This window comes from Stigmatopora argus, chromosome 9, assembly GCF_051989625.1.
Source record: "Stigmatopora argus isolate UIUO_Sarg chromosome 9, RoL_Sarg_1.0, whole genome shotgun sequence".
Taxonomy (NCBI): domain Eukaryota; kingdom Metazoa; phylum Chordata; class Actinopteri; order Syngnathiformes; family Syngnathidae; genus Stigmatopora; species Stigmatopora argus.
In genome coordinates, this window is record NC_135395.1 from 14102473 (window position 1) to 14115233 (window position 12761).

The 12761-nt window shown below is 40.3% G+C and overlaps 2 protein-coding genes across 11 annotated transcripts in view; both read right to left on the minus strand.

Annotated features, from left to right (window-relative positions):
• Window positions 1–9086, minus strand: part of znf185 (zinc finger protein 185 with LIM domain) — a 25724-nt gene extending 16638 nt beyond the window's left edge. For 2 of the 10 annotated variants that reach the window (XM_077609196.1, XM_077609195.1), the window contains exons 1-12: window positions 5935–6102; window positions 5167–5231; window positions 4632–4743; window positions 4456–4551; window positions 4350–4376; window positions 4188–4241; window positions 3842–3889; window positions 3327–3395; window positions 3154–3234; window positions 3012–3068; window positions 492–605; window positions 148–411 (exon numbers count right to left, since the gene is read on the minus strand). In XM_077609196.1, coding sequence (XP_077465322.1) covers window positions 148–411; window positions 492–605; window positions 3012–3068; window positions 3154–3234; window positions 3327–3395; window positions 3842–3889; window positions 4188–4241; window positions 4350–4376; window positions 4456–4551; window positions 4632–4743; window positions 5167–5182 — 938 coding nt within the window. In that variant the 5' untranslated portion in view covers window positions 5183–5231; window positions 5935–6102. Of the gene's footprint in view, window positions 1–147; window positions 412–491; window positions 606–3011; window positions 3069–3153; window positions 3235–3326; window positions 3396–3841; window positions 3890–4187; window positions 4242–4349; window positions 4377–4455; window positions 4552–4631; window positions 4744–5166; window positions 5232–5934; window positions 6106–7332; window positions 7440–8933 lie in introns of those variants that run through there. The other 8 variants (XM_077609192.1, XM_077609190.1, XM_077609189.1 and 5 more) reach the window with 7 other exon arrangements.
• A 55-nt stretch (window positions 9087–9141) lies between these two features.
• On the minus strand, window positions 9142–12548 carry nsdhl (NAD(P) dependent 3-beta-hydroxysteroid dehydrogenase NSDHL). Its single transcript, XM_077609200.1, has 7 exons — window positions 12381–12548; window positions 12133–12294; window positions 11544–11690; window positions 11327–11455; window positions 10701–10843; window positions 10058–10160; window positions 9142–9906 (listed from the first exon to the last, which is right to left on the minus strand). Exons 1-7 carry the CDS (start codon window positions 12399–12401, stop codon window positions 9574–9576), a joined length of 1038 nt encoding a protein of 345 aa, XP_077465326.1. The 5' UTR covers window positions 12402–12548; the 3' UTR covers window positions 9142–9573.
• Between the last annotated feature and the right edge of the window lie 213 nt (window positions 12549–12761).

The following is a 12761-nucleotide window of genomic DNA, read 5'->3' on the forward strand; positions in this document are numbered from 1 at the left end:
TGTATTAAAACAAAACGGAAAAAAAAACCATATGTATTATATGCAAAAGGTCAAATTATAGACTTCCATCCCTTCAGTAAATTATGTGTCTAATGGCGCCATTGTTAAGAAATTCCCACAATTGATCAACCTGAAATGATTTCTGACCTTGAGTTTTCAAAAGGCTCTGGTTCTTCACTGATTGAGCCAAGTTTACTGTCATCCGTTTCTGGGATATCTGAATGCGTGGCAACAACTTGAAGATAATCAGCAATGATTTCTGGGAGCGGCGTGGCCAACTTGGCGGTGTCTGGTCTCGTGTCTTCATGCTGCTCTTTGAACTGGTTTTCCCTCACAAGCTCAGGAGGGGGCACCTCTACCTTTGGACTTTCATTAACAGTAACAACGGTTGTCTTGACACTTGAGTTGACTCTGTTCAGAAGACAGAAAATGTGGGAAATTGATTGGCAAGGCCTTAAGACAATTCCAATAGACACCTGGCGAGGTTTTACATGTGGTTTGTGTTGGGTGGTTGTGGTACAGATGCAACAGATGTGACAGGGATGTCTGGGGAAGGGAGTGCAGTTCTGGCAGAAGTATCATCATCATCATCTGTAATCTCCACCCTGCACATTTGTGGACACACACACACACGTAGTGAATGTTAACATTCAAGCCTGTCAACATTTTATCACATTGAGTCTCTATACTAGGATTATCAAACAAATTTGGTCAAAGGCTACACTGTTTTTATGGTTTTCTTTGAACTGCCATTTTATTCAATAATTTTAACACCAAAAACAGTAAATATTTTTCTTTTCTTTTTGTATTGTTTTTATTTAATTAAAGAAAATGCAATGAATATTTCCTGTAAACGTGTCTCATTGAGTATGAAATACTCAATTGTTGTCAAAACGCGTAAAGTTTTTCACCTGCTGACAAGATATAAATTCCATGCATAAAGGTTGCATAGCTATCCAGTTTGCAGTATATCCACATATACCAATGAGCCCCTGTCAGGTTTGAATTATGGGCGTAGAAATTTGATTTGACCCGCAATGTGAATATAATCCTAAATCGCAAAGACACACGGGATTTGGTTGGTGTGACATTGAATTATGAAACGATAAAACGACAATTAAAAAAAAAAAGACTGTCGATAGTCCTTGACTGTCAGTCATGGACTGCCACACCCACTTCTGCCAGTCAGCCACACCTACTAATTTAGGGCTTTGTTGATGACTCACTCAGTCAGCCTGCTTGGCAGTCATCCAAGCAAAACACTCCAACACTACTTCACGGGTCCTTTCCCCTTGGACCGTGAGTTCTGCCATATAACATTTGCCTTTCCCTGTGGCCGTTTGCCCACCTTTCATCGTCTGATGAAGAGTTCCAATGTGGCACGTTCACCCATCCCCATGGCAACCTGGGTTTCTGTTGCAAATACAACAAATTGAGAGTTCCCTTCCCTGCTTTCTCTCCGAATTGTGAATTTAGACAACTTATCTGCTACCTGTGGATCAACCAGAGAAAAAATTTCCAATCTCACCATCTCGACGGTGTAGGCTTTGAAGTGCCCTGTCAAAACTGAGATTAAAGTAATTATTTGTCGATTTAATTCCTATTATTGCTCTCCTAAGCCTCACTTGCCCTGTGTCAGTAGTGTCAGTCATTAACTGACGCATCCCACATACACCATCGCTTAACCACTTCCAGAAGATTAAGGCTGTCCTTCAACAGAATGAAAACACAATGGTCGCTCAGGCCAAAACAAAGTGGCAGCAGCCACAGCCCAATCGCAGAAACTGAAGGTAACATCTGCCCAATCCTTTCTCAGAACCACCGACTGCAGCACAGTCACCGCCTGGGAACACTCCTGAGGAAAATCCCAAGACTTTCCAATTTGACAAACTGCTCTTTGTCATTCTTTCAGCAACCCGACACCTTTGTCTCAGAGGAAGCTAAAATAAAATTCACCATCAACCATATGACAGGCCGGACCGTTGCCTGTGGGGAAAGGCTCAGCGGGAAAGGCAGAGACCCCGCCTGCGTTTCTTCCAAAATATTCCAAAGAACTCCACAGAGTGTTTGGTAAAAGAAGTTTTTGGTATTGGCATCGCCAAGAATTTAATTAACATGCTGCAGGGGCACCGGACAGTGGCGGATTTCGCTGTTGACTCCGTATCAAAGCCTTTGGAATTATCCAGCGCTATGTGACGCTTTTCTTCATGGCCTGGCTGACTAGATTAAGGATGCTCTGCCGGCTACGAGGTGATTAAAATGGCAAATGAAGAGGATCTATGCACTCGGGTTTGGAAACAGGAGGAGAAATGTGCAAAAATGGCTAACCATCTGTTTGGCCACCCACCGACAGGCCGATCACTGTGTACAGTTTAATTGTCAACTGTCCAGAAAAATACAGGACTCACTATCACAACCTCACAACTGCACCATGAATAGATGTTATCATATTAGCAGTTTTCAAAGAAACACCAGCTTGACTGTTGTAATGGTTCTTCTTAACAGATACATTGCATTACCGCATTACAGTTGATTCATTATTTTTTCTTCCAGCTATCCCCAATTTGGAAATTTTTAGGGTAGCGGAGCACTAAAAAATAAATCATCTGCACAAACTGTGTCATTTAAAAGTTAACTCAAATAGAAACATACATGAAGGACAAACTCCAGATTGAGCCTGAAATATTATGCATTGGATTTTTTTGATGCCATCTGTTGTAAAGTTAAGAAATTTGTGGAATGTGTGTTTACACAGGAAATTTGTACTGCATTTCAAAATGTGTAGCATTTCTCAGAAAGCTTTCTTTTGAGCTGCAGTAAAGGGAAGCATTTTTGTTTTAATAATACAACAACCTACTCTTTTGACTGCATACGATTTTGCACTGTTTCATTTAGTATGTTAAACTTTACCCAATTTATTCATAAATCCCTAATCATCAGAAAAGTTAATGAAGGCATTTCAATGCAGAGTCTAAAAGAAGCTTTAAGGAAATTTAAGAAGAACTATTTACCTTTTAGCCACAAATGGTGCACTTGGTCTAGTGACTGAAGCCTCGGCTGCTTGAGACCTGTCATTTGTTGTTTCAAAATACATGCTTCATGAGAACAGAGCATGCAAGTGCTTTTCCAAAGCTTCAGAAAGTCAAGACATACTCAAATTTCTTGGCGGCAGAGAGCACATAAGACCGCTGTCTGGGAGCAGATTTGTTCAGGACTTTGCTTGCTTCTGCAGTGCTGAAAAAGGAGCCATTGTGGTGTTAATGCAATCTCAGCAGGTAAGGCTTAAATTGGACTGTGTGGGGGTGCGCATGGAGAGAAGGTCCTACCGTTTCACCTGCTCCTCACTACTAATGCCGCTCTCCTCCTGGGTAGCGGGCTTCACAGTCGGGGGCGCACTAAGGACAGAATGCACACATCTCACAATAACATAGTCATTCTTCTCCACAGTCAGTGACTTTGTCTCTCATCTCATCTCATTTTCTGAACTGCTTTATCCTCAGTAGGGTCACGGGGGGTGCTGGAGCCTATCCCAGCTGACTCCGGGCCATAGGCGGGGGACACCCTGAATCGGTGGCCAGCCAATCGCAGGGCACAAAGAGACAAACAACAATTCATGCTCTCACTCATACCTAGGGGCAATTTAGAGTGTCCAATCAGCCTACCATGCATGTCTTTGGAATGTGGGAGGAAACTGGAGTACCCGGAGGAAACCCACCCAGGAGAACATGCAAACTCCACACAGCTGGACGTGACCTGGATTTGAAGCCAGGACCCCAGAGCTGTGAGGCCGACGCGCTAACCACTCGCTCCACCGGGCCGCCTAGTGCATTTGTGAGCTTACCTTTTCTTGTAGCTATCCAAAGGTCTTTTAGGGATGTCAGATTCCCCACTGTCAAAACACAACACACTCAATGAAAAAAAAAAAAACGATTTACAAGGTCCTTAATTATGTAGCACGATATTTTATAAGCCTTTGTTTGCGGAAGGGATTTTTTTCTATCAAGCCAATTGCTTTATAGAAAACAGAAGGACCTCTTTGAGAGGTCTTAAATTTAAGTGAAGCTATTTTCAGATCTTTCATTTTCACACACTCAATTTAAGAGCTAAACCATTCATTTTTGGGGTTGAGATTTTTTTTAAATAAACTAAAACATCTATGCTGCGGTCTATAAATGTAACATCATTACCTGATTCCATTTGAAGTACTCGTGGGGGATGCCACAGGCTTGTTGAAAACACCCCTATATGAACAACAAAAAGTGTAGTGTCAATACACATTCTCAAGCAGTGTAAAAATGAACCCTTAAATTATTATCCTTCCATTCTATTTGAACCCGAATTGTTCTTACTTGATCATAAATCCTGAGGAAGGTGATCTAGATTCAAAACAGAGATCCAGTATCACCCCATAATTTTTTTTTTTAAATAATAAATCCGAATTTACAGTGCATTTACTTTTGATTGTCAGACTTGGGTGGTGCAGTGGAAGTTGGTGAAGTCACTGGGCTGGTTGGTTCTCCATTCTCACGTCTGGCCCTTAATTCTGCCAACCTGGGTGGATGCACAATAAGTAGTATAAGCATTGGTAGGACACCATGCAAATAGTACGAGGTGTGTATGGGGAATCTTACCATGGCTTTTCTTCTGCCGGCTGATCCTCAGATTCAATGTTGCGGTTCAACCAGCTGCCATCCTCCTTCAGCCTGGTCTTGACTTTGGTCGTACGGAGGACACTTGCCTTTTCTTATTTGGACATAGAGCATTTTAAATTAGCGTCATTTTCGGACCAGAGTGAGCTAAAAGTTGCTTTAAATGGGCATTTTAAAAAGCCCTTTTAAAAAAAAAAAGATTTTATTAGAACTGTGAAATGTAGCCTATATGAAAATAGTTCACTAACATCTTAATTTACTTCAATTACATTGTGGTGGTGTGTCAAGAGAATCAGAAAAATTAACATCTTAATTTACTTCAATTACATTGTGGTGGTGTGTCAAGAGAATCAGAAAAATTGTACTCTCGGAATGGAATTGCATTTCACATTCTGGCTTTGGACTGTATGTTCTCGTTGCATATTAATCAGAACAATGAAACAAATAACATTCTCAGTCTCGGAGTCACACCCTAAGATGATCCATTATTGGTGCGAGACACTTTCTTACTACTCACCAGTTGAAGTGGCCATGGTTTCTATCAGAACTTCTCCCTCGTTTCTTTGAGACTGATATTATGACCTAAAGCAGAAATGAGAAATTGTAAAGATTGACCGATAAATGGCCGATTTGATAGTAATCCACCCTCCTACGCATAAACAAAAAAACATTCTGGGAGGAATTTCTTTCACTCATCCTTCAAGCATGTAGAGGAGCCTGTCTTTCCACTTCCCAAAAGGTAGAAAAAAACATTTACAAATCACAAAGAATCTTCTAGAATAACAGAGGCAAAAAAAAGATTGACCATGCTTGAAATCCATTTACAGTAAAAAAATAAAATAAAATAAAAACTACAAGTTAAACATTAACACTTGACAGGGGAAAAGAATGAATCTTTTGTGGGGAAATTGGACAAACAACTGGCGAGTATTTTTTTTAAATAAATATAAATTAGTTATTAAATTGTCACAGTAGTGTGGAAATCAGTCCCTCAATCCTGATGAGATTATTCTTACCAAAATAATTAGTTCATGTTAAAACCCACATTTTTGCAAAACAAACATTTGGCCAAGATTTAAGACTCGTGTCTTCATAAAACAATCAATGATTAATAAAGCGTGTTTAAAAGGTGGAGAGGAACAGGACGGACAACTTCACACACAAGCGACCGAGGTTAAGAAAAGCCTTAGAAAAATACAACGGTAAACACTGACTTAAACCATTTGACAGACGACTTCAATCATTCAACCCAAAACACAAAGTACCCCAAAAATAACATACCGACCTTGCAAATTTCTCCAAAAGAACACTTAGCAGTGGAGGACACCACTTAGTGCGCCAGTTTGAAAGTGAGCGTGCGTGTGTGCGCTGTATTTTCTTACAGGTGTCTCGAACTACAGGTACGGGCGTGAGCACTAACAAGCCCAGCCAGTCAAGGAGGCCAAGTCGCGCGGGGTGGAGCGCCGTGTTTGTACTATTGTGACTAATCGAGGTTGCTTGGTATTCATTCGTTTTGTTCTTTAGGGAGCGAGAAGGCAAATCGCTACCTTGCAACTAGGAGACTAACCAAGGGAAGGAAAGGATGATACCGCAATAATGCCGGCCAAGGCCTTGGTGACGCATAGCAACGTCTCCGAGGGGAACGACAAGTGCTCTCGTGATCACTGGCCACCAGAAACGGGATTAGCAGCAAACATGCACTTGAGAGAAACACTGAATTAAAAAAAAAGATTGCTAGCGGCAGGGAGACGTCCAATCCATTTGAATAGTTCAATGTTTTAGACGCCTATCACTGTCAATAGAGGCAAATTAACAAGGAAATGGGAGGGGCCTTGAGGTGCACCCAGGTATGATTTCAGTACAAATACGTACTTTGTTATTGTCCTGATGTATGAGCATTTAAGGTTTTTTTTTTCTATTTTGGGGGGGAAATGTGTTTAATGCGGATTGTTGATTTTTGAACTAATTGGGAAAATATGCATCTAATTTTTTACTCTTTTACTAAAGTCGTTTGTTGTCCTACACATTTGTAGGCCTAACTTTATCTTAAACGGTCCCTACAATAAAGTACAACATGCATTAGGAATTTCTTTATATACTTTAAAATGGTTCAATATTGATCATCACCATTTAACTCGTTAATATGCAATACTTGACTCTCATTACTGGAAGATATTAGTCAATAAGAACTATTATTGACGATTTTCTGTTAACTTTAAGAAACAATCAAATAACATATCTTGAAAACAATTCTATCGGCACGCTTTAATTTCTGAGGTGGGAGTAACTAAGCTAACTTCCTTGTTCCACGGAACCGCCACAATTGGTAGGTTTTTAATCATCATTCCAACCTACTGGAAAAGTCATTCATAAATTACTGCAAATTTGATCAAAACCATTGAAAACTGCTACAAATGTATTGTTTCTGAGGAAAAAATAGAAGTTTGGCATCTCTGTAGCCACTAGGTATAAAAAGACAGGCCTGTGAAAGACAATTTACTGTATGTCTGCAAGTCTGTGACACCACAACAATATTCCCCAGTGTTTTTGTAACAACAACAAAAGAATCAGGAGCTGACTAAGCCTTTTACAATGACAATACGGTGAGAATCAATTCACAACAAATCCACAGTGAAACGGCAAAACTAAGCACAGTTTAACCTGCGTGATATGAAAATATGACCTTTGTTTGTTTGAGCTGGATCGGTCTTTCTTTTTCCCCCTCAAAGCGGGAAACCAGTTTGGCCAGCAACTGTAACTCAGTCATCCAATCCTGATGGCTTCTGCGCTCTGAAAAATATTTTTTTAAAAGAATGCAAAATATCTCGCCGTGATGTCAATGCAATATTGCAACGCAACACTGGGTATTTGAGTCATTGCGGTTTTTTGGGGGGCGGAGGAGTAATGACAGATTACTTTATGAGTCATCAATCAACTCTCTATTAACGTGCTTATTCGTACCAAGGCCACCGGGATGATGAAGCCTTTGGTATTCATGCGTAGGTGCATCAGAAGTGACAGGTAGAACTCAAGGAGAAGCATACCTGGTCATTGACTAACAGCTCCGGATGATCTTAATATTATTTTCAATCTATCTCAAGAAAGACAGTAAGTAGAAATCACTCAAAAGTTTTTGTCAGTACTCACCTCATACCTGTCAACCTCAGCCAATTGCTCCTCTTATTGATTGCAATTCCCCTTATTAATCAATAAAAAACATACAAATGTAACATGGCACATATTTACTCATGTAGGGCACACTTAAAAGGCTAACATTTTCTCCAAAGTGAACGGGGTGCCCAATCTGTAGGCACTAAATTTAAGATTCTGTAGATGTCGCTGTATGATGCTGACAGCTTGACTGGCTGGGTACATTGCTTGCTGACACGCTATATTTATACTGTGAAAAGGCGGGCAGGTGAAAGGGGAATGCGCGTGTGCATATCATGCTTAAAGCATTATTAGCAGTCAACGATGACATTTTCGTCTGCTACCAGTGAGACAATCCGGATTAGATCTGAAATGGGTAAAATGAGATCGGTTTTACGAAAAAAGTACTTTAAAAAAATCCCATACAAAAGTTGTGATACGGCGTAAACAATTAGAAATGATGAAAAAATGTATTAAATACGGGAAAAACATATGCAAGTTGACAGGTATGTCACCTGTAGCAAAACTTTGGATGTTTTGGTAGATCACTGGTGTCTTTGGGTCACAAACTTCAAAATCAGCAATTGATTAAAAAGGGGCTGATTTTGAGATGGTGAGAAGCTACAAATATTCATATAACCTTTATTTTTTTAAACTTATTTTACCTCCAAACTGTTTTAAGAAAGACTGTTCTGAGAAAATGGTAAACTGTCGTGTTTGCTTGAGGACAATCAGTTTCTTTTAATGAAATTTCATTGAATCTGTTTTATCAATTTGCAGTATATTGATAGAAAAACGTAAACTTATCGGAAAGAAGAATCTTTTTAGTGTTGTTATTTGCAGCCACTTTCTTAATTTCTTGCGATACTCATCACAATTCACCAATTTTGGTCAAAGGTCTGGACTGAACAAACATTACAGCATTTTTATTATTATGTTTAACTTTGGCATTTTTTTCAATTGTGTCTTATCAGATGTGATTCTAGCATCAGAGATTTAAGAGGGCGACAAATATATTTTGATACATAGGGTGGGGTGTTAATTACCACTTCAAAAACATGTGCAGAAAATCTGCGGGTGAGTCTGTCATTAAAGCAGAAAATCAGAAACAGGTTATTTAAATGACATTCTTACTTTGGGTACTTGACAGTGACGGAAAACATTTTTTCTGTTGGCTGTGTCCCTGCAGCAACACCATTTTTAGCCACGTCAGTGGGTGAAACTAGGCGTGGACTGGAATAAAAAAAAAATGGCCTTGAGTTATAAGATTGAAATGAAGAGTTTGAGTATAATTGACTGCCTCATTAAGTGTTGCAAGGGTAAGGGAACAAAATACGTACTCTGCAAATTCTTTTACATTTTAATAATGCTTGAGATCACCAATCTTACCCACAATATTTATCATACATACGTACATCTATTCACTTACAATACAATGGGAGGTGGCGCCTATTCCAAATCCCAACAACATTGTACATAAAGTTTCAGTTGAACCTTTACAGTCGTTGTTTGGGAACTGAACAGATAACCACAACAGCCTCCCAGTGTGAATTATCATCATTATTTTCTCAAGTCAATATTTTAGACTGATTTTGCATTCATTGAATTGAGAGCCTGCTTACTGACAAAGTATTGCCACCTGGTGGTAAGAAAAAAATCCTCCATGAAAATTGAAAAGGGAAAAAATGTTCTCACCTGAAAAGTTGCGTCGTTTAAAAGTGTGTTTTGAATGGTCCATTCATTTCATGTGCCCCAACTACTACTTACTCTCATATCAAGCATTCTGTCTGAGATGAGGATAACTTTCCACGGTGCGTTTAATGCCTTCTTTTAGGCTGACCAGGGGCTTATAGCCCATGTCCTCCTTGGCTCGATCACAGCTGTAGTAGTGGTGAGTTCCGGCCAGAGCCACTCTCATCGGCGTAAAGGTAGGTTTGAATGATGTCAGGGGGCGTAACACTATAGACAGCAGCCAAAGGAGGATGGCCAGGCCGTACACGAGCGTGTAAGGCAGGTGGTAACGTGGAGCGGCGTACCCCAGACCCATCAACACCTCGGACATGAAGCCCCAAAACCGAATTGGTTCATCGTTGGTGATGTGGTAGGGCTAGCGAGATGGAAATAAAAATATGTCATATGAAGTGAAATAAAGGTCAGGTCTTGGTTTTCTGACAAACATACTTAAATCTGTCCATCTTTAATTGAGGACAAAGCTTTACTGGTAGGCTATTTTCATTTGAGATGTTATTCCAACTTACCTTTCCACATATGGGAGAGTCAGTTCTCAGGTGCTCAGCAGCCAAGATGTGTCCATGTACAACATTTTCCACAAAAGTGAAATCCACCAGGTTGGTGCCATCCCTGACAATACAAAAATTAAAAACTTAATACCAGACAAATCTTTGTTGTTGCTTTTTTTTTAAGTCATACAATTATCTAAATTCAGGCTTTGGGGGGACCATTGGAAAATCATTTAGACTGATCTTACGAGAGCCAAAGAATATCACGTTCTGTCACGTTATAAATCCAAACTTAATAATAAAAAAAAGACCGCAGGACTAACTGGGATGCAAACGTGCAAAAACTAAATGTGAGAAAAAAGACTAAGTTTGTTTCTAGCTTGTTGCGTACTATAATTAGCATTAGAAGGTGGATTAAAAATGAAGTCCTTTACTTATTTTTCCTTCTGATGGGATACATGAATGTGAAAGACTGTTTCAGGAGGGATGGACATGATCAAGGGGTTTTCTTTCCCTTTAAACTTGTACATGTCAAAATTTTAAGCTGCTACAAGCGTAGGTCATTGCTTACACCACAATGTTAAACATGTCTTCAAATGAATGCTGAATAATATGCAAGGATGTGGTCAGGGAGGAGTAGCATCCTCCTTCATAGACTCACCCAATGATGAATTTCATCTTTCCCCTGCGAGCTGTATCCACCAGGATGGGTACCAGCTGCGGGTCCCGGGGTCCGAAGATGCCATGAGGGCGAATGGCAACGGTGAGGAAACCCTTCTTGAGGTCGCACGCCTCCAGGACTAACTGGAATGCAAACATCCAAAAAGTAAATGTGAGAAAATCTGCATTTTTGACAGTTTTGAGATGCAAGGCAAGTGCTCAAGGCCAGCACTGTTTTTAACAAGAGTGCTGTCAAATGATTTAATTTAATTTATGTAAAATGTAATGAGACAAGTGTCTAAGAATGTGACCTGTGACCAAAGGGCCTCATGTGTGAAGCCCCCACTGACACTAACAAGCAATAGTACTCATATGCCCATGAGCAAAGGACATGTTCACACTTTTTTTTTACATATATTGAAGCGACATATTCAGTGTTTTCATTTTACATATAAATGCCCATAATTTCTGATAGATGGGGAAGAAATAGATCAAATTCAAAGCCTTAATTTTCAAAATAAATACATTAAGAGGAGAAAGCATTGCCATTACCAAACATATTGAATGGTGCATTATAAATGTCATTTTTAGTTGTTAATATGCTGTCCACGTCTTTGCAACTCCTACCTTCTCTTGCTGAATTTTGGTCATTGTGTAGTAGTCAATGGGCTTCTTGGCATACGGTAAATCTTCACTCCCATTCTTAATGTCGGAGCCCTCAAAAACAACACTGGCACTGCTTGTCAGCACCAATTTCTGGCATAAACAGAAGTTGAAAACCTTCATCCTCAATACAGCAATCGACCATTTATATACTACTGGCTTTACAGCCAGATATCCTCACCTGTATTCCAACTTCAATGCAGGCTTGAATGACAGTCCTGGTACCCTGAATGTTCACCTTCTCAAACAGCCTCCTGTCATCACTAGCTGGTGATGGAGAAGCACAGTGGAAAACCAAAGACACGCCTTTCAGCGCTAGCAGGAGAGCCTGAAAGAAAAGCGTGCACCGTAATATTTAGTTACGGCCTGGTGACCTCACAGTTCTGGAATCCAGGGTTCAATCCCAGGTGGGTCCTCACTGTGTTCGAACTTCCGTGGGTTTTCTCCAGGTGCTCCGGGTTTCTCCCACATCCCCAAAACATACATGGTAAGCTGGTTGAACACTCTAAAGTTCCCCTAGGTATGAGTGTGAGCATGAATGGTTGTCTTTCTACCTGTGCCCTGCGATTGGCTGGCCACAGATCCAGAGTGCCCACCACCTGGTTCCCTTAGTTATCTGGGATAGGCTCCAGCACCCCTCACGTACCATGAAAACTTTTATTTAGTGGCATTTGTATCCCTTTCAGACTCAAATATACCTGTATACTCAATCATGTTTGAAGACATATTTAGTGTTTTGATTGATCAGAACTAGATGATGATGCCCTCACCTGTAAATCACAGAGGTCGCCCTGATGGAAGGTCACGCCAGGCAGCTCGTAGCTCTGACGTATGTCGAAGACTGAAACGGTGTAGCCACGTTCCAGCAACTTCTCCACAAGATGTCTGCCCAGAAAACCGGATCCCCCGATAACTGCACATCGTTTGTTACTCTAAAAGACGCAGGGTGGGGTTAATGTTATCCCTTTTAAGACAGTGAATAAACTTTTAAAAGACACAAAAAAGTGTTGTAACTTACCGGACGAACTCGCGTGGCCATAGTACGCGAAGTATGGACGAATATTGCTTGTGATTTAAGCTTTTAAAATAACGCAAAGAACAAAGATGATCAATTTGTACTTGTGTCAGGTTTGAATATGTACCATGTGTGCTGTTACCTGACTGACTAAATCAGCTGAGTGAATTCTTACTACTAATTGGACAGCACGGGGAGACGTGTCCTATTGGCCAATCAGAAACCACTAGCGTCAGAGAAGGCCACAATTTGGGCCAATAAGAAATGGTCTGGTCTATGTAGTTGAATCCATAGATACATTTATGTGACACTAGATGTCTGATGCGTGCCGCGAGTCAACAAGGACACTTGCCTTCTCATTAAGTAATTCGGGAAATGGTTAAT